Here is a 21,105-nt window from a genome sequence, read left to right on the forward strand (position 1 = left end):
GTCTTTTCTGACTCTGGCAGATATTTAATCATTTTTGACACACAGTAGACATATTTAGTGTCGCAAAAATACACTTGATACAACTAGCTGCTGAATTTAAAGCAGAAAGTAACATTTTCATATTAGCCCTTCTAGCTAACTGAAGAACCGCCATCTGAGGAGATGCAGAGTGGCTGATTTACAGAATGTTATGCTATGAACTAGTGTATGTTACTGATAGCTGTCAGTAAAATGTTTAAATATTAAGAGAAAGGTAAAAACGTGATGGTTTACAGGGAAAATTAGTTGCAAATAAAGGTGAGTCTTTACTGTGGGACTTTCCTTGAAATGTCACACTCGAGATAACATCTAAAAGTTTATGCTTCAGCGAAAAAGAAAATACGAGTGAGGTGACGGCAACAACTTGAAGAACACTAAAAATCCGAGCTGACGAGGGTTACCTGAAGGCGGCATGTCCGTGTGTGCGTTGATTACGACACATGCTTGTCATCCAAATGTAAGGGGACACCGCTTCCTGGTGTGGGAGCTGATAATAATGGACCGATGAGGCGGAGGAGGCAGAAGAGATCCAGTCCTAGGTGAGATCTGCTGCTCTGATTTCAACAGTCTGCGGAAACAGAGTAAGTACAAGCGGCTACAGTGTTCCTGCTCGCTCGGTCAATAAAAGTCCGTAGAGAGGTGATGCTGACTGATCACTGATCGATACTGTCCTCTGCTACTTGAGAAGCTGCTTGTAGGAAATGTGTTTTTGTCATTAGAGCGGGATGTTTTAGGACTCAAAATGTTAACATTTGCATGTGCATTTTTACTGACTGTTTGCTCTGAGCGTGGACAGGAATTATTTCCTCCTTCCTTGAACGACACATTTTCTCAGTCTGTCTTTCCTCATGACTTACAGTAAGAAGGTGGGATCAATGGAAAATGTGCCATAAATTGCACACTTACTGGCATTTGTGGACGTTTAGTTATTTCGCATTTTGACAAGTGCATTTACTCAAGCACTAAAACAAAATCAACAGAGAAGTTTCAAGCTGGAGTTCATTGATTACTAGAAATGTAATGTATTGGTATCTGCCCTGAAAACACAAAAAGGTCTACTTCTACTTAAAACTAACTAATACCTGTAACTGTTTCATAAATGCAGTGGCGTATACAGTAGATATTTCCCTCTGAAATGTAGTAGAGGAGAAATATAAATCAGGATTTTACGAAAATGGCCCAATTTGTAATGAAATTTAATTAAATGAAATTGCAAATTGGAGTATTTTCACTAAACCCTGGTCTGAATTTCGACTCTGCTACATTTCTGAGGGGAATATCTACTGTATACACCACTGCATTGATGAAACACTTACAGTCAAGAGTTAGTTTTAAATAGGAGTAAATCAATTTGTTTTTTCAGGGTCGATACCAATACCCATTCTTAGTAATCAAGGAGATTGATAGCCTATATGTGCAACTAATAAACACATCTGCAGTAAAAAAAAAAAAAAAATTATAATAAGACAAACCCCAGCTTAAACTTTGCACATGCCTTTATTGATTTGTCTTTTAGAAACGTGTAACTAAAAGAGAACTTTTCAACATAGGATAGTCCTGTGGAGGGGAAATTGCTCAAGACCACAGGATGGTGACTACAGTTAGAGTAAGGCGGCTGCTTTAGAGCAAAAAGCAGCATGTTTAAATAAAAAATTAACCCTTTTTTCATAGGAATCAGTTTTAAAAAAATAACGAGAATATGAAAAATGCTGAATATAGTCCTTCAATCTGCCAGGCCGATAAACAGGTGACCCCTACTTTTAAGTTTTAGATAAACACACAAAATGTAAAGATTCACATGTCTGAGAATACAGCTGTAGAAAAAATCCATCCAAGTCCAAAATAGGAACACAGATTTGGGCCTTTTTAATTGTCTGACAACACTTTAGATTTTTCTTTATACCCTTTTGGAAGAGACCTGTAGATTAAAATACCAATTTTCTTATACTTATGTACACTTTTGGAAGGGCGGGAAAGATTTTTGTTGTAATTTTTACATAATTCTTTCTGTAGTTTCAGTTATTTGAACACGTCTTTCACCACTGCATTCTTTCACCACTGCATGTCCCCCAGACTCTCACCATAAATCTGCAGGTTAACTTTAATTTTACACTGTTTGCAGGTTCTTTGCCATGATTTACTAGACAATCGGTGAGAAAAAAAACTATATGATGTGGTACGAATTGAAGAGAAAACGGAGACAGTTAATTAGAAGCATAAAGTGGATTAATAATAAATGAATGTCTTGGGAGATGGGGTTTAAACAGAGCTTCTCTTTCAAGGACAAACTCGAATATCGGCTCCAGAATTTGCCCATAAATTTTCTACAATTAGTCCTGCATGTACATTTACTTCCAGGAAACTGTAAAGGAAACACAGAACTGTAACTCTGATGCTTATTGCTGTTACTTGAGCTACATATTCAGGCTGTAAATGAAATTTGGTACATTATTTTCATGGCAGTGCTGTTCTTCTAACTCATATTGTGCGTGTGTGAACAGGACCAGAAGAAACGCTGCGTAAACTTGGAGGAATGTCAGCCGTAAACAAATCTGTCGAGGACGGAGCGGCCTTCTCATCGAAGGTCATCCGCATCGTGTTTGTCGTCCTGCTGCTGGACCTGCTTGGATTCACTCTGATTCTACCTCTGCTGCCTTCCATTTTGGACCATTATGCACAGACAGAGGTTGGTTTGAACTTTTTTCTAAACCAATAACATCAATTAGAGCAACACAAAGGCGTTAAATGCGCTTTTAAAATGTCTTATTGTGAGGTGTGGACACGAGGAAACAGACTGAAAAACCGCAATAATAAAAGAAAAAAGATGATTCATTTGAATTACAGGTTATGGCCTGATGATTAGATTATTATCCTTGGACTGGTTTTGCAATATGTGTGGTAAATGGAGAGCTGATTAGTAACCAGAACAACTGCTTCTACTGCAGCTACAAAAGTCATTTTGAATGGGATTTCTTGCTCTGATAATGCACAGATTGCGATGCTTCCTCAAACAAAGGGGGGTTTGTGCCATGGATGTATTCCATAAAAAGCTTAACCAACTCATGAGTGATTAGATTAGTTGATAGGGGAGTCTCTGTGCTGATTCATGCTGAAGTGGCCTCTTTACCGTTGTTTCTATGTCATGTTGTGTTCTTGTGTTTTCTCACTGGGCAGGATGGTGTTTATCAGTCTCTGCAGAGCGTGGTGGACTGGTTCAGGCAGGCTGTTGGGATCCCTCTGGAAAAGAAATACAACAGTGTCCTGTTTGGAGGTATATTAGGTTGATTTCATTCTCTGTGCAGCTTATGTGGAGCTCTTTTCCTTTACTTGACATTTGCAAACAATACAGGGACAGTTCCAGGTTTAATGCTTTTTAATTTGCCTTTCAGGTCTGATTGGGTCGCTGTTTTCTCTGCTGCAGTTCCTGTCGTCGCCTGTAACTGGGGCTCTGTCAGACCGACACGGCAGACGACCTCTTCTCATTCTTACCACAGTGAGTAAAATGACACATAGTGCCACATTTTAAAACCTAAACCTCAGTGTTGTTTCAGAGTGGAAGCCTTACAGAAAAGAGCCAGTGTTGTGATGCCATTATTCCTGGTTAACTGTGGAGTCAATCACTTGTCATAACTCAACCGTACAGTTCTGCCACCGGCTCTGATTCATTCAGGTCTAATTGTGTGCCTGCCTTGTGTGTCAGTTAGGGCTGATGTCCTCCTATGCAGTCTGGGCTGTTTCACGGAGCTTCAGCATGTTCCTTTTGTTTCGGGTAATTGGGGGCATTTGTAAGGGAAACGTCAGCCTCTGCACTGCCATCGTAGCCGACTTGCCATGCCCGAAAGCACGCAACCGAGGAATGGTAGGCACAGGCTTTTGTGGTCTTCTGAATCAGAAATACTTTATTGGTCCCTGAGGGGAAATCGCTTATGTTGCTTCCATTCAAAGTGTCAGAAATATAAACAGTACAAAATAGACAGCTAGCATAAGCAGAAAAGTAAGTCCTAAAAATATAAACATACACTCCCGTTCAAAAGTTTGGGGTCACCCAGACAATTTCATGTTTTCCATGAAAACTCACACTTTTATTCATGTGCTAACATAACTGCACAAGGGTTTTCTAATCATCAATTAGCCTTTCAACACCATTAGCTAACACAATGTAGCATTAGAACACAGGAGTGATGGTTGCTGGAAATGTTCCTCTGTACCCCTATGTAGATATTCCATTAAAAATCAGCTGTTTCCAGCTAGAATAATAATTTGCCACATTAACAATGTCTACACTGGATTTATCATTCGTTGAATGTTATCTTCATTGAAAAAAAACTGCTTTCTTTCAGAAATAAGGACATTTCTAAGTGACCTCAAACTTTTGAAAGGTAGTGTAAGTAGAAACAGTACAAGCTTTAATATAAAACCGGCATTTTCTAAGAAAATAGAATGTAAGTGTATCGTGTAATAAAATAGTGTGTTATTGCACAGAGGTAATAAATAGTGTTATTCTCTGCTGTCATTACAAGAAATGTACTGTTGAAGCTAATTGACTTATAGTAAAAACTTTGCTCATCTTGTGGAAAATAGTTTTGCCTGAAAGTGCTCAGAAAACAAAATTACATACCAGAAGGAAAATGCAGTTCTCAGTAGAAAGCAATACGATATAAGTACAATACATTACTGAAAACAAAAATATGTAAGCTGTAATAAGACTACAATGGAAAAGTAGGATGTAATACTGGCAATGATACTGAGGTAGTAAAGTAATATTACACATTTTAATGAAATATTGCTCACAAATTGGAATACAGAACCTGAAAAATTAAATATTGCACTTTTCCTTTACATGTTGTATATAAAAAGGAAATCAAGGACATGTAATTTAAAGATTGCACATTAAAATGAAACATTTCACATGATACTGACACTGAGATTGTCCATACTATTGACAAAGGCAATATTGCAAATGATATTGATCTTATTGTTCAGCACCCTAAATGTGATTAGATGCACATCGCATTTCTTGACTGTACATCGTTTAACCGTTTTTTGCATTTGTTATGTTTCAGCTAAATGTCTTAAAAGTGAATTAAAATCTGTTTGTTTTGACTGTGACCAGGCTATGATTGGCATTGCCTTCTCCGTGGGCTTCACTGTGGGACCCCTGATGGGTGCCTACTTTGCCATCGGCTCCAGAACAACAGGAAACGTCTTCTACCAAACTCCCGCTCTGCTCGCTTTGGCCTTCAGTGCCGCCGATCTGCTCTTTATTTGGCTCATGCTGCCAGAGACATTACCGAAGGACATCAAGGTTAGTTTATGGAAGCATTTTCTTTGGGACAAACTGAATCACATACAGTTTTACCCAAAGGGGCAGCAGTTTTTGTGCAATATGGTCTCCCAAAAGATCTACAATGGTGGAAGAAGGGTAAAGATATTTAAATTAAGTAAAAGTAGCAGCAACTCACTGTACAAATACCCTGCTTGAAGTGGGAAAACAAACTTAACAAATTTGTTAGCAGCAATTTATACCTAAAATATTATAAATAAATGTACTCATGCAAAGTTTCCCCTTTCAGAGTTTTCAGTGTATACGCACAATTTTAGTATCATTAAAATGACACTAAAATGTGACTTTTTATGTACATTTTTTGTAATTTAATCTAATAATTTATCAAATTTTATAAGCTGATGATATCTTGCATTTGTAAAATCAGAAAGCTGAGAGTACAAGATTAGAGTGGAAGTATAGAGTCGATTAAAATAAAATGCTTCAACAAAACAGCTCAGTGCTGAATATTGAATATTCTACTGTCCATCACTGAAAATATAAAACTTCTTGTGGAATCAGTGGAAAACTGATAGTGTTTTGATTTCAGTATTTGTTGGATGTTATTGATATGTAATCAGTCTTAAAGAAATAATTCACCCTTTTTTCCAAATGTGTTTTTTTTCCTTGCTTCCCAGGAGTTAGATGAAAACACTGGTGCCACCCCCATGTCTATATAGTGAATGTGGAGTTAGCTTAGCTTAGCATAAAGACTGGAAACATGTGGAAACAGCTAGTCTGGCTTTGTCTACAGGTAACTTAATCAGGTACCTTAAAGCTCAGTGTTTTAACATATTGTCACCCCTGTGAAGCCATAGCAGAGCCTTTCTAGCTGATTTTCTCTGTTTAAAGTCTTCATGCAACGCTAACAAACTGCCCGCTATATTCACCAGACAAATTTGTGTATTTTTTGCAGTGTATAATGCAATTTTTCTTCATAAATAATTCACTATAACTTTATACTGTAAAAATATTTTGTGAAGTAACATGAAAATGTTTTTACTACAGCTGAGGTGATTTTCATTGCATTTTCTCATTTCTTTATATGAAAAAAAATCCAATTCATGATGAATTTCATTCTGTTTACTTCTTTATCTATTTTACCATTGACTTACATCAAACACAGAAGTATTTTGTATCACAAAGCTGCACCTTTTCTGTCATTTGTACATTCGACTCTGAGATGCAGTTGGATAAGAGTTCAATCCACCATTATTGTTGTATGTGGAGAAAAGTTTGACATCAACTGTAGTAAAATGTATTTATTAGCTGCATTCATAGAAAGAAGGGCAATTTTACCACTGGTTATGTTACCTATAACATAACACAATTACTCAAAAGATACACACTTGAGTCCATGTTAGTGTCTCTGTGTAATACCTTACTGACCTGATATTACATTACTCTTAAATCTCACATCCACATAATCCATAAACTCAGATATCTGCATCTTATTTGTTGTATCTTTAGATATTTTTTAGTAAGGTTATTTAACATTTCTGTGGAAAAACCTTATCATACACACCATACTTTATTCAAGCATGTATTTTTATTTTACCTAAAGCATGTCTGGAGGTTTTTCCCTACCAGGGGAAACAGAAAGCACACATACTTGAACATAGTGTACATAAATCTGGACATCTACACAGATATTTTCCATTTCTGTGACTGATGAGTCAGTCAGCCTGGTGCTAAAAACACCCCACACGAGCTCACAGAAAATACTATATATGTATCAAGCAACAGCAAAACTTTCTTCTTTCTGACATTCACATTAATCAGAAAGATGCAAATAATTTATCTTGTTTCATCCCAGGTTTCATCTTCGGGGTGCGGGGACTCTAGTGACCTCCTCAGCCCTTTGTCTTTGTTCCATTTTGCTGCTGTTTCCAGGACAAAAGATCCACCTTCAAGAGACAGTGAGTATTTTACCTACCAGATTCCTGTGTGAGGCACAGCCCTGCACCCTTTTGACCTATTTATGAAGCATGAATGAACTTTGGCACACTGATAGAAAGCGGGGTTGTGCTTTCTTACAGGAATGCAGGCGCTGCGAGTGTTGGGCCTGGTTTATTTCTGCTACCTCTTCCTGTTCTCCGGTCTGGAGTTCACACTGAGCTTCCTGACTCACCAGCGCTTCCAGTTTACAAGGTGTGAACTCAGAGATAAAGCTGTTTACTTATCAGATGTAGTAAATAAAAAAACTTGAATCGCAACTAAGCATTTTTCTGTCAACAGCATGCAGCAAGGAAAGATGTTCTTCTTCATCGGTGTCATCATGGCTTTAATTCAGGGAGGTTATGCTCGCAGAATCAAACCTGGGAGCCACATTAAGGCTGTTCGAATGGTAAAAGCAGCATTTGTTTATAGGACTAATACTTGTGAAATCAACTACTGGGACAAGATGAACTCTTGCATCAATTTCTGATTTTACTGAAACATTTTTCTTGTTTTTAGGCAATCATAACACTGATCCCAGCGTTTATCCTCATTGGGTTGTCGTGGAACGTAACAATGCTTTACATCGGCTTGGCCTTGTACTCCTTCGGTGAGTCATGTTTACATTCAGTTTCACATTCAGTGTTTCTACTTCTTTCTCATTTCTTTTATCATATCTGATCCTAAATCTGAGAATACATGGATGGATACATACACATCTGGAAATTAAACTGACTTATAAAAGACAATTATTTAGCATTTTTTATGGAAAAATTAACATGTGATTTGTACACATGTACACATGAACTATGTAAATAGCATCCTGAATCCTATTTAATATATGTGATTTTGCATTAGTTCTAGTGCCGTTTTACAAGGGGCTAAAATCTCTAAATGGGTTAAAAAAAATTAAATAAATAAAATAAATCATCAAACTTCCCATATTTGTATTGCAAATTAAGTTTTTCTAATCTAATTCTCACATATTTCATAATTTAATATTAATATTTTACATTAATTTTAGATTTATTTTTTAGAAACTGATCTTACAAGTTACTATCCTCCTTTGTGTGTTTTTGTATTTTATTCTATTTTGTTTTAAACTAAATTTTAATAGTTTTATTCTGTCTTAATTTTTTGCACATCATTTTGTTGCTTCCCGTCTGATCACATGTGCAGCACTTTGGTCAAATCTGGTTGTTTTAAACATGCTGTATAAATACATTTAATTTGATTTGTTATATACTAATTAATTCCCAACCTTAATAAACAAAAAATGAAGCAAAAAATGCTCTTGATATGATAAAAATGTATCCGCAAAGAAATCCTGAAAATATTAATAGAATCATTAAGCAGTAAATGAATACAAGATAAAATCAAGAGATAAAGAAGAGAGATGCAATTGCTTTAAATAGACAAGTCAAAAAATAAATAAGTATGAATTACTTTATGATCGTTAAACTACCAAACTGTTCTGCCATTTGGATCTATCTCTAGAGACTTTTTTTTAGGTAAATGAAGTTGAATAAAATAGAAATTAACATGTTGCCAGGGACACAAATTTCACAACATATCTAAAACACTGAATGTGTCCACATCTAAAGGATTTACTTAATTATTAATTTTCTTGTTATTCCTGTTCTTACAGCGGCTGCAATAGTAGTTCCCTGCCTGTCTACACTAGTTTCAGACCATGGTGAGCTAACTTTAATAAAGCCATTTTTAATCTGCTATAATGTGCACACTTTTGCTAATTATCAGCTGTGAATCTTCCTCCAGGTTCAGCCCATCAGAAGGGCACTGTGATGGGGATCCTGCGTAGTTTGGGAGCTCTGGCCAGAGCACTGGGACCAGTAGTATCGTCCTCTGGTAAGAAAGACGTGATAAAAAAAGAATTCATATCTGAATGAACCTTTTAATGCTGCTAATATTTATGAATTTTTAAGTGTTAGATATCACACTGAGCTCTTTTTGAGACTGTGCCATTTAAATAATTTCCATCTTAACATTTATCTTGATTTAATTGTTGTTTTTGCGTCACAGTTTACTGGATTGCAGGAGCTCAGGCCTGTTTCCTCATCACATCTGCCTCTTTCGTGATACCGCTGACTCTCCTGAACATAGCCAGGAGGCTAAAGGAGGAATGAGGGTCACGAAGACTTGAAAAGACTTTTTAAAAAGACAGATATTTTGCCGCCTAAATGAATGTTATGATGTTTACATCTTCTGGGAGAGCAAGCACTGAGTTACCACTTTGTCACAGCAAGGAGGACACGATTACTTGTTGTGCTGTCGGGACCAAAGATCAACACACAGAACAAATTCATGTAAGAAACAGTTGCACATGCCAAAACAGAGGGATTGTTAGAGGAGATTTATTGTATAAGTGAGACATGAATGGACGTAATGCTGCTTATGTGCACTTGTAGACCCGTACGTGTTTGGGAGTAAATGGGTTTGGGGTGGATTGTAAATGAACATTTATGCTTCCGTAACTTAGGCATCATTTTATATTGCGGTATTTTATCAATCACTCTGATTTTGTAGTGTTTTATTTTTGCTGTCTTTAAAAATGTTGATATTCTATTTTCAAATATTAAAAAAAGGAACAAAGACACAAATGTCTGTCTGTGGGAATTAATATGTGTCTTTCCTAACAGTTAGGACTAAAGTTTTACAGATTCTCATTAAACTTGTAAAAACTGAATGTCAAGTAATGTATTCAATGTTGTCTTGGAATATTTCAATTTCATGCTACTTAATACTTTTAATCCAATGTATACATTTAAGTAAAAGTAGTGATTGCTGAATTTTTTTGTAGATTAGGATGTTGTATAAAAACACGATCTATTAGATATGGTTTATTTTTATAGATTGAACCAAAAACATAAACAGATTTGTAGAAGACAGTTTTATTTTAACCTGCTACAATATTACAGCTTGCTAGAAGGTCCCATTCTGCATGAGGAGTAGTTTTACTTTTGATTCTCTGAGTACATATTTTCTGACATTGTGTTTTACTTTAACTTCAAGTAAATGAAGTGACATGATAGGTTCTTTATTTGTCGTAATCAGAGCCTATCTCAGGCAACACTGGGCGAGAGGCGGAGTACATCCTGGACTGGTTGCGAGTTCATTGTATTCAGCTAAAACATAGAGACACATAACATTGCGCACTCATGTCTACTGCCAGTGTAGAATTAGTAAATTTACCTGCATGTTTCTGGATTTTCAGAGAAAACCGGAGCAGCCTTCAGCTCAGTCGCACAAATTTCTTTAGGAATACTCAAGAATCAAGTAGAAAATTCAAATGGTAGATTTTGACATCGGGCCTCTTGGGCTACAAGATGATATCATAACATTAATGATAATATTAATAATACTATTATACTAATTAATTTACATAGTGCTAGGAATCCTGTGATCGGGTATTGACTACTCACCTGGACAGAAAGCCCCGCCCAGAGCCATTTGATTGACGGCTCAGTCCATGAAGTGAAAGCAAAGGCAAAAGGGAAAAGGCACTGACTAGATGGAAACGGCAATGACAAAATGGAAAACACAATGACAAAATTTACACACACACACACACACACACACACACATATATATGTATTCTTTTTTAATTTATTCTTTTATTTATTCCTCTTTATATTTTACACATTTATTTCCTTATTTTTTAATAGATTTATATTTTATTGTGTGACTCCATATGTGTGTAGTTTGTAACTCTGTAACCTACTTTTTTGAGTGTTGGTAGATTTTTTTTTTTTTACTCTGATGTGCCAGAAGATGTCGCTGTAGGTCTCCTCTCTGCACACGCTGTAAAGATCAGCTGTTTCAATCAAGTAGCTGCTGCTGCTATGCTAACAGGTTGCTTAGCCCGGTTAGCTCACTCACACACACACACACACACACACACGCATAGTGTTAGCGAACATAAATGTAGCACCGTTGTAACGAGGACTTTGACAACACACGGAAGCTCTGGTGAACATGTGAAGATGCGACTACACTTAGGAAAACCCTGAAAATGGACAAGGTAGTGAGAGCAAATCAACGGTTAAGGTTGTTTTGGGTTTTTAGCTAGCAAGCATGCTAACGCTAACTGACGCTAATGCACGTAGTGGAGCGTCAGCTAACTTTTAGCAAACTTTAGCGCTTACTAACGTGTGAATGATACGAATTAATTCAGCAACCGGTTTGACCACATTGATAAGCTGTTAAGTCGTTTAGTAAGACATTGCTAATGACTAGCAACCCAAAAGTTACAATTGCGAAACGTTAGCTAGGCATTTATTTATGCTAATAAATGAGCTAACAAATAGTTACATGTACTCGAATCAGAAGAAGCTTTTAGATTGGGTGAAATGTTAGTTTTGAACATGGAAATAGTGGCGAGCATTGAGCTGAATGTGGCCGTACATGGATTTACTGGAAATGAAGCCAATATTGTGATTGTCAAAGGTCAATACAAGCACACTGTTGCTGTCAATCTTTACTTTCTAGGAGAGCAAACTGTCATCTGCTGTCCAGGATTTTGACTCTAAACACCAGAGGAGACCGAGAAAAGAACCTCATTCAACCTCAACACCTTTTCAAATATTACCAAATCCGTATTTGTCTGACCACATTTCAAGAGGGTAGGAAGATAAAGACAAACATATTATGTTTTGTGGTCATTCACTTGAGTCTTGACCCACATCATTCCGCAACTCCCTCTGTTACATGTCTGGACTTTTTGTAGGTCAGGTCTGAGTCCAAAGCTAGCTGCAAAAGGAGGAGATGTGCCCAGAAGTCATGGCTACAGCAGCAGCAGGCCGGTTAGAGAGAACAGCGATGATATCCTACAGAGGGACAGATACGTGAGGGATCCACAAGCAAAGGTTGGTTTCACTTTGACCAACAGCAAACTAGATGTAAACATCTTCATGAAATTAATCTCATTTTTTTTTATTGCGTTTTCACAGGCATCTAAAAGCAACAATGACTTCCAAGGTAGAACCATGGGCAAGAACTCAATGGATGCACAGAAAAAAGGTAGTTATCATAGGGAATATATACTATATATGTAGGAATGACAGCTAAAACATCTGACAATTAGATCCAATCAGTAATATCATGCTAAAATTTGCGCAAAATCAGTTTCTGTACCAGGTGAAACATTTAAGTTTCATGTGAATATATATATTACATGTGTAATATTTCACTTTCATGTACACTATTGTCAATTTCATGAGAAATATTTTATTTTTCAGGTGCAATATTTCAATTTCATGTGCAATATTTCCTTAACATATGTGATATTACTAATTACTATTCACTAACATTGCCAGCATTACATTTTACTTTTTTATTCTAGTCTTATTTTGGCCTCCTTATTTTATTGCACTGTCAGTGTATGGTACTTATATTTTCTACTAGGCTCTTAATTTATTCTCCAGTTATGCCACTTTGTTTTTTCTGAGCAATATCTGGCACAAGAAATTCCTCGAGATCTTATAAATAGTGTTAATGTCCTCATAAATGATCCCCTGGTGCCACAGCTGGTGGATCCTATCATGTTCCTGAAATGTACCCATAGTGAACACCTTTTTCTTATTTACTTGATCACTGAAAATTATTATTTGTAGCATATGTAAAGTAAGTGCTTCTGCTCTAAGTGTTCACTTTAATTGTCCACAGGTCTTAGAGGGACCAGGTCTGCTCCAAACTCTGCAGGAAAGTCAAAACCAGCCACTACAAACTTTGTCCCATTTGAAGTGAAGATGGCTGACTTTCCAGAGTTAGCTGGTGTTTCAAGGAGCAAAGCTCCTCCTCCTCCTCCTGCTGCTGCTCAGAAAGAGTGCTGGGGTCCAAATTCTCCATCCATGAGCCCCCACGCTCCAAAACTGGCGTCTTCCTGGAAGGTCAGCTTAGGGAAATATCAGACTTGACGATATGTAAAATCTGATACTGAATGCTTTTCTGTTTTGCCAACACAACTCATGAATTTGGTGCTGCTGTGATTTTTCTGTGAACAGTCTGGCAGGACAGCATCCCCACCACGAGCTGACCCCCAACAAAGTGCCACTGATGCTAAGCCAGACACCCCTGCTATCCCAGTAGGTAGGGTTAAATTTCCTGTGTCAGCCTTTCAGTGGCGACAAAACAATGTCAGTAATATTTCATGTTCATATCCCTGCATATTCATATTTAACGTGTAAACAGGTCAGTCGGTGTTGACGTCTTGGGCTAATATTGCCTCTCAGCCTCCGAAGAAACCTGTTCCTAATGATAAGACAGTCAGCAGGAACCACATGCAGGTATGATGATTGTTTTATTTACATTTTCATCAAAAATAGGCCTGTTTTTTTCTGTTGCTGTTTTTGACAGAGATTAGAAAGTAGTAAAAGACTTATATAGTTTTTTGATCAGTTAATTGGTAAGATTTGAGAGTTTCTGAGAAGAGAGAAGAAATCTGATGTTTAATTAAATAAGCAAATGCAAAACCTAAACCAAAATAAGAAATATGGTAAACTGAGATATTAATTATATATCATCAGTCTAAAGATTCAACCTAAAAGGAGTGTCCAGCCATGGACTTTTGTGCTGGATTTTATGTTTTACATTATTGTACACATGTTGTCTTTGTCTTAAACAACTTGGTTCTTATATCTGTGCAGATTTCATGTGTTAAATCAAACATTTAATTCATACTTGAGCATCAGTCTAATATATAAATAAACCTCCATTTCAAATAAGTAAAAATATGTATCTGCTTAGTCTATTACGGTGATAAAGTGCAGTTTTTAGGGAACGTCTTGGCTTTCTTGAGGTGTTTCAGCCTTGTTCTTGGTACATCTCTTTTTATTTATCAGACAGAGGACAAGGGTGCACAGCAGGAAGTAGGGGCCCCGGGGAAGAAAAAACGCAAGAAAAAGAAGAAGGCCAAAGGCGCTAGTGAAGACGCAGAAGCTGAGTCAGAAGAACCAGCGATTCCTCAAGCGCCTCCAAAGTTTGAGGTAAACAAAATCTGTGTTGTGTATCTCCATTCAACCAGGGGTTTTGAAAACTGTAACGGAAGATGATGTTTGTTGTCTTCTTTTCATTCCAAGGATGAAGAGGAGTTCCCAGGTTTGACTTTTGCTTGGACTTGGACTGACAGGTTAAAAACCAGCAGCAATGCAAAGCTATGCAATGAGGTAATTTATCATTAGAAAATTATGTATAGTGTCACAAACAATAAACTGTGAGCTTTTTTTGTGAGGGTCATGTTGTTTTTTTAGGAGAACCAAAGAGAAGGATCAGACCAGAACAAGGAGAAATCAGCAGCAGCTAAAACTCAGTCTGCAGAAGCTGCTAAAAAAGGACAGGTGTGTGTTTAACATTATCCTGGAAAGAAAACAGAAAGCACTGACTACGGTTTGTCTTGAGCCTTTTTTATTCATCACCGGATTTCTAGAAAGTGGAGAAGGTCTCTGGGAAGAAGAGCAAAGTCCCTGTCCAGCTGGACATCGGAAACATGTTGGCTGCCCTGGAAAAGAAGCAACAATCTCAGAAAACCAAGCAGGACCCTAAACCGGTCATTCTCTCAGGTTGGTTATGGTCAGCAGGTTGGCCTCGGTCTTCACTCAAACTGATACAGATTATTTTGAACTGTATTGGAACAGCCTCGTGATGTAGATCTGGTGGTTCAGGGTATCAAAACCTAAGTCTTGTACTTGTTCTTTGTAGTTGGCGGTGGTCTACCTGTTGTTCAGAAGCAACCATTGGCCCAGAAGAAGCTGCCCTGGCAGCAGGACAAAATTGCACACAATCCCCTGGACTCCACCAGCCCATTGGTAAAGAAAGGCAAGCAGAGAGAGGTGCCCAAAGCCAAGAAACCCACTCCTCTCAAGAAGGCAAGTCCACTTACTTAGTCTGGAACAAAAATAACTGCAGTGCATCTTTGTCCTTACAACTTACTGTCGGATTCTCAGGTTATTCTGAAAGAAAGAGAGGAGAGAAAACAAAGACGTTTGCTGGAGGAGAGAGGACTGCTGCCTGAAAATGATGCCACGCTTTCTAATGATGCCACAGAAGAAGAACAGTGTGACGCAAATGCCACAGGTCAGAACAAAATCAGTTAGGGTCCAGTTTTACTGTGTGATCATCAGCTGTAGGCAGATAAAGGGAAACATTTGATTACAACTAATATTTACATTTTGTGCTCAGATGGTGTCAGTGGTCCTCCAGAGGGATTTGAGGATCAGCTGGAGTTAAGTAACACAAACCAGATGGCGGGAGAGGTTGATGAAGAGACGGACAAGGATGAGACCGTACAACACCAAACCACCTCACCTGAAAACTGCACGGCTCATGCACTCAAAATCCACAGCAGAAAGTTCAGAGAGTAAGACCACAAAAGCTTTATGCTTCACTGCATATCCAGTCACAAGTTGTTAGCCTCACAGAACTGGATTACTGTTCCTCTCACATTTCTGTTCTTTTGTGTGTCAGCTATTGCAGCCAGATGCTGAGCAAAGACGTGGATGAGTGTGTGACGTCTCTGCTGAAGGAGCTGGTTCGTTTCCAGGACCGCCTGTACCAGAAAGACCCCATGAAGGCTCGCATGAAGAGGCGGATCGTGATGGGCCTCCGCGAGGTCCTGAAGCACCTCAAACTCAGGAAGGTGAAATGTGTCATCATCTCACCGAACTGTGAATGCATCCAGTCCAAAGGTGCGTTACAGTAGGCTTTTAGTGTGTTTGACATTAGGAAGTCCTGCAAATGGGAGCATTTTCTCTAAATTTGTGCTGATGCAAGTGTCCTAATTCTGTGAAAATGCAGTCAAATGCTGATGCAAATTTAGGTTTTTCTTTGTTGCAGCGTTAAGTTAAAGTATAGGAGCTTGTTTCTATGTTAATTATTATTTAATTATTATATTTTATGGAAATGCTCAGAAGTACTACAAGGATAAATTCATCATAACAAAGGTAGACTATAGTTTCTCTGTGAGTTCATTTCAGATAGCCAGAGTAGTTCATAAGGCAGGTTAGACACAATACGGGTAGTGCTGTGCATTGCTTAACTTGTACAGAATTACTGATTTAGAGCTGTATCTGAGGATTATTGTCCATGTTGATTAATCTGTATGTTACTTTCACAATTGTTTAGTCATTTAATAATTTGCAAAATATAAAAAAAATTGCCATGGCAGTTCTCTAGTCTTAAAAATGCTTTTTAAAAGTCAAAGATGTTAAACTTCAAAGTAGAGTAAAAAAGCAGCAAATCCTCATATTTGGGATAAGAAAACAGTCATTTTAAGATTTAAAAAAAAAAACAACATTTTGATGGAAAAATGAAACAGTTGCACGTCAGTGTTTTGTTCTTTTTTGTTGTTGTCGTTACTGTTATTGTATGGACCTTAGTTTCTCTTAAAATGGTCTTTACAAAAATATCTGACACAGAACACCTAAACAATAGTTAATATAGCTACATTACCTTGTCTTTCTCCTCCTCCAACAAAAACTTTCTGTTTTAAACTTTATTGTAATAATTTTAAAAAGTTTAATATCACCCTTTCCCCAAAACAGCACAAGACTGCTTTTTATATTATTAGTCACTGTGGAGAGGACTTTAAGACGTATAATAGGATGTGAAAATGACAGCTTATTGTAGAAACATTGTCAAAATGGATTAAAAAAAAAAAAAAACTAGTTTTCTGATTTCTCCAGCAAAATGAAAATGTAAGACTCTGCATCGTAATCACTTGCAAATGTAGCCCTGAAAGTGAAACACAGAATGCTTGAAACTGCACAGTCATGAAAACGTCTCCTTTCACAGGTGGCCTGGATGAGGCTCTTCACACCATCATCAACACGTGTCGTGAACAGGGCGTACCATTCGTGTTTGCGCTCTCCAGGAAAGCTTTGGGTCGCTGCGTCAATAAGGCAGTGCCTGTCAGCCTGGTGGGCATCTTCAACTATGACGGTGCACAGGTCCGGTTTATGTACAGCTAAACTCTAATAGCATTCAGGACAGTTAACGATCAACTAAGATAATTTCTGCTTTAGTAAACAAACTGAAACCTTTGATACCCACAGAACTACTATCATAAGATGATCGAGCTGTCGTCTGAGGCCAGGACAGCCTATGAGGTGATGGTGTCGAGCCTGGAGCAGAGAGACCAGGCAGAGGCAGAGCAGGAGGCGAACACTGAGGAGCTGCAGATCAATAGCCTGGCTGACGAACCTCAACCTGGTCCTGACGCCACACAGCCGCCAGAGGAACCAGAATATAGTAAGTTACTGTTGTAGTAAAATAGTATAACACTGCATGGAGATACCTGCTCTCTCTATGTATTGATCCTGAAGTAAACCCAACTTTTGACGTTACCATTTAATTTGAATTTTAGCCAAGAAGAATGCAGGAGTACTAAAGGGTACAATTGTTAGATGTCACCATTCAAAGTCAGCTAAAAATAATTATGAGACAAATGTATGCGTTTATGTGGGAGTGGATCAGTAATATACAAGAGTAGAAGACCAAGTACATTTCCCTGAGGCACGCCAAAAAAAAAGCTAATATCAAAAATCAAAACGTAGTGGGTATTTTTATTTTTTTAAACAGTTATCAATACATACTACAGTGACTTACTGAATTCTGATCTGAATAAAGTCAATTTAGATCAAATATTTTGTTTATTTCAGTTAAAGGAAATAAGAAATGTCCTTCACAAGAAACCTAAAGCTTTAGTTCACAGTTGAACGAAAAACAGTGCAAGCCTTCTCTTGAAGGTCTTTACAAGTGACGATGAACCTGGGTTTAAACCAAACCTCACAAAGTGCAAGTCAAGACCAGGCAAAGTGCTTAAAAAGTACAACAAACTTTGCTTCTGTAAAACAAAAGCTACACAAAACTTGTTACAGAGTGTCATTTGTCAACTATGTGGTCCTCATTTGTCTCTCAGTCAAAATCTGGAAGAAGATGCTGGAGAAGGAATGCAACCACTCATTTCTGAACTTTGAGGAGCAGCTGAGCTCCATGCACTTGGACAGCGAATGTATTGAAACCACTGATGAAGATGATAAGAGTTGACAGTGGCGAAGCATTCTGTGCCTAAAAAAAGAACCCGTTTGTGCTGATAGCCAGCTCAGAAGAGACTAGGATGGACTTAACCCCACGTGCAGGAGAAGAAGCCACGTGAGGTTGCTCTGCTGCTCGTGATTCTCAGACTGGGAGCCACAACCACCCAGGACTTTGTGAGATAATTAACCATGTTGCTAATATTTGCAATGAAATATGATTCTCTTAAGGACTCAACTAGTCACTTGAAAAGATCCCACAATATGAATTTTTACCAATGTTGTCTGTGATCCTGCCTCCAAGACGTATAGGCATCGTTGCAGTAAATGTGAAGAGAATATTAGCCAGTCATACAGCACTAAGGAATAATCAGTGAGGATTTGACACTGTGTTTTGGAGCCATTATGTTGCATTTTATTTTTCTGTCATATAGCTTCAGTTCAAAATATTTTTCTAGTAATTTTGCTAAATAAGGTGTGAGAGGAGGGTGGGTGATGTGTAGAAAACAAACTCAAATAGGATCAAGTATAGAACTTGTAAAGTAATAGTTGTGTATCACCCTCTGTAAACGCATAGAGAAAAATCTGCATTTCAAACTCAAGTTTGAGAATGTGTATGAAAGATTTGTTGTTATAGAAAAAAATGAGTAGCCACTGTTTTGCCTGTAAAAGTGGGGCCAAATGTCCTATTTGTAACCTGTTTTCTCCAAATCAAGTCCTTTTGGCACAGTATATGCTGTGTATTTATTATTATAACATAGTGTTTTGTTGCTTCATAAATAAGTAATTGGTATATTAATACATTTTATTCTAACAAGTAATAATACCATTCTTGTGACTGTATTGTGCGCACACAGCACAGTCAAAAATGATTTTTTTTGTCACTTTTCCAGCTCAATACATTACAAACTCCTCAGCATTTCACACACAGTTTGGCGCTTTCAATCTGTACTAAGATGTTCTGAAAAGCCAATTTCTTTTTCTCATGTTATCTTGGAATTACCTTAAAATAATTTGTGCACAAGTGATATTCACAAATCCAAATTTTCATCCTACAACTACAAATCTTTTGTACAATTCACAAACAGGATGATATACAACCACATGCCAAGCTTACAATCCTTTTGACTGTATTTTTTCTAAAACTTGTAGAACACCATACAGAGCTTTAGTTTATAGCTTAAGAAATAAACACTGATATTTCTGTGCTTTTTGAACAGGAAAGTAATGTTAAATATCACAAACTGTTAACTTGGCTCAGTTTTCTGTTTTTCCACATAAGGAGAAAAAAGTATAGAGCAGGATAATTGCAAAATGGGAGACATTAAAGACATCTGAACTGCTAGGTGACAATCACATGTTAAAAAAACAGCAATATATTATCAAATGTAAAATCCGTAAGCAAGAGAAGACTTGTGATTGTGACATTTAATATAATTTTGACGAACAAATTACTAATATGAAATTTAATTTCATGGAAAGTAAATGTGATGTCTAATGTGGTTTAAAAAATAGTTCAAAATGTTCAGTGTAGAATTCTATTATTTGAGGATGGTTTGGAAATTAGGCTCAAGAAAGGTGCCTCTTTAAAATCCTGTAAATATTGAATTGATATAATTGATATTGAACTGATGAAACAATATCAGATTGATTTTTGTCTTACCTATGTAGAGTTTTATAGGAAGAAGGTGGAAAAGAGGAATGGAATAATACAAAAAACGTAGTTTTCATGGAAGACATGTTGCAGCAGGAGCATGTAACACTTGTTACTGGAGCATTTAATTGTAAAGATACATCTTTAATGTTAACATGTAACAGCAGTGCAACATGTATGTTTTGGAAAATGGTCTGTACACAGTCTTAAGTTTTATCTGAATGTTTAAACGGTGACAGCTTGACATTTTAGGAAATATTTTTGTTTACTTTGTGGTGGAGTTGCATGAGAAGATTGTACCCAACAGGTGGTTAGGTTAGCTTAGCACAAAGACTGGAAACAAAGGAAATAGTTAGCCCAGGTGTGACTCTGAAGATCATTAATTGGTGCCTTTTCTTTGGTTGTTAAACCGGCTGGTTGCCTGGCACCAAGAAATGGTCTACCACAAAAATGCACTGTAAAATGGCTAACAGTCATTTTGGAAAGTTGCCTATTCACAATTGAGCTATAAATGTTATTGTGTAAGCATAAGAGGTGCTGATTGACTGATTTGTTTATCTTTTGATAGAGACGGCTTAATTTCCAGTCTATGTGCTAAACTAAGAGGAGCAACCAAGCTGCCTGAACAGCAAGTAAGCATTTTCCCCAAAATGTCGGCATATTCCTTCAAATGCTCTGCTACAAAATGATTCAGAGACGTATGTGGTACTGAGAGACCGAACTGTGAAACATTAGACCTGCGTGATGATAAAGTATTTGGCACAGAGGAAATGTCCAGATGTAAAGATCTATTTTTTGACTCAACTGTTTTATAAATCCTTGAATATAGATACTATATGTAAGTCGGATTGATTCTCTAAAACAATGGAGTGACTTTTTTATATATACATTAATAATGGTTACACAGGAGCCTAAAATGAGGACAGTTTGCAGTCGATTAATTTTCATCAATGTAAATTGTGATTTAAATAAAGAAGACAAATCTGTTTACGTGGGAGTGGCTCAGTGATATACAAGAGTAGAGGACCAAGTATATTTCCCTGAGGCAATGTCAAAAGTAATATCAAATAAAATTAAAAAGAAGTGGGTATTTTTTTTATCAA

The 21,105-nt window shown here is 37.2% G+C and overlaps 2 protein-coding genes across 3 annotated transcripts; both read left to right on the top strand.

The window, feature by feature from the left end:
- The first annotated feature begins 469 nt into the window (after positions 1 to 469).
- mfsd10 (major facilitator superfamily domain containing 10) lies at positions 470 to 10,007 on the top strand. Of its 2 annotated transcripts, none has more exons than XM_023288134.3 (13): positions 470 to 620; positions 2,541 to 2,725; positions 3,214 to 3,310; positions 3,429 to 3,532; positions 3,740 to 3,898; positions 5,153 to 5,344; positions 7,179 to 7,281; positions 7,402 to 7,513; positions 7,601 to 7,709; positions 7,820 to 7,910; positions 8,949 to 8,996; positions 9,080 to 9,169; positions 9,344 to 10,007. In XM_023288134.3, exons 2-13 carry the CDS (start codon positions 2,573 to 2,575, stop codon positions 9,445 to 9,447), a joined length of 1,362 nt encoding a protein of 453 aa, XP_023143902.2. In that variant the 5' UTR covers positions 470 to 620; positions 2,541 to 2,572; the 3' UTR covers positions 9,448 to 10,007. The 2 variants fall into 2 exon arrangements, with proteins under 2 accessions (XP_023143902.2, XP_023143903.2); XM_023288135.3 differs by having other exon boundaries at positions 499 to 578.
- Positions 10,008 to 11,160: 1,153 nt separating this feature from the next.
- On the top strand, positions 11,161 to 20,992 carry LOC111580393 (selenocysteine insertion sequence-binding protein 2). Its single transcript, XM_023288119.3, has 18 exons — positions 11,161 to 11,342; positions 11,810 to 11,943; positions 12,048 to 12,186; positions 12,271 to 12,340; positions 12,986 to 13,209; positions 13,324 to 13,408; positions 13,511 to 13,605; positions 14,161 to 14,304; positions 14,398 to 14,484; positions 14,569 to 14,655; positions 14,745 to 14,877; positions 15,017 to 15,183; positions 15,262 to 15,391; positions 15,497 to 15,674; positions 15,782 to 16,002; positions 17,108 to 17,262; positions 17,368 to 17,563; positions 18,234 to 20,992. Exons 1-18 carry the CDS (start codon positions 11,334 to 11,336, stop codon positions 18,359 to 18,361), a joined length of 2,382 nt encoding a protein of 793 aa, XP_023143887.2. The 5' UTR covers positions 11,161 to 11,333; the 3' UTR covers positions 18,362 to 20,992.
- The last annotated feature ends 113 nt before the right edge of the window (positions 20,993 to 21,105 follow it).

The sequence above is a fragment of the Amphiprion ocellaris genome, chromosome 6 (assembly GCF_022539595.1).
Source record: "Amphiprion ocellaris isolate individual 3 ecotype Okinawa chromosome 6, ASM2253959v1, whole genome shotgun sequence".
Lineage (NCBI taxonomy): Eukaryota > Metazoa > Chordata > Actinopteri > Pomacentridae > Amphiprion > Amphiprion ocellaris.

What these genes read in the sequence shown, in the direction of transcription:
- mfsd10 (XM_023288134.3), top strand. Translation starts at nt 2,573, where the DNA reads ATGTCAGCCGTAAACAAATCTGTCGAGGACGGAGCGGCCTTCTCATCG. An exon ending in CTCTTCTCATTCTTACCACA is followed by an intron (nt 3,533 to 3,739) that starts GTGAGTAAAATG and finishes CTTGTGTGTCAG; the next exon opens with TTAGGGCTGATGTCCTCCTA. An exon ending in ACATTAAGGCTGTTCGAATG is followed by an intron (nt 7,710 to 7,819) that starts GTAAAAGCAGCA and finishes TCTTGTTTTTAG; the next exon opens with GCAATCATAACACTGATCCC.
- LOC111580393 (XM_023288119.3), top strand. An exon ending in AATGGATGCACAGAAAAAAG is followed by an intron (nt 12,341 to 12,985) that starts GTAGTTATCATA and finishes AATTGTCCACAG; the next exon opens with GTCTTAGAGGGACCAGGTCT. An exon ending in AAGCTGCTAAAAAAGGACAG is followed by an intron (nt 14,656 to 14,744) that starts GTGTGTGTTTAA and finishes CCGGATTTCTAG; the next exon opens with AAAGTGGAGAAGGTCTCTGG.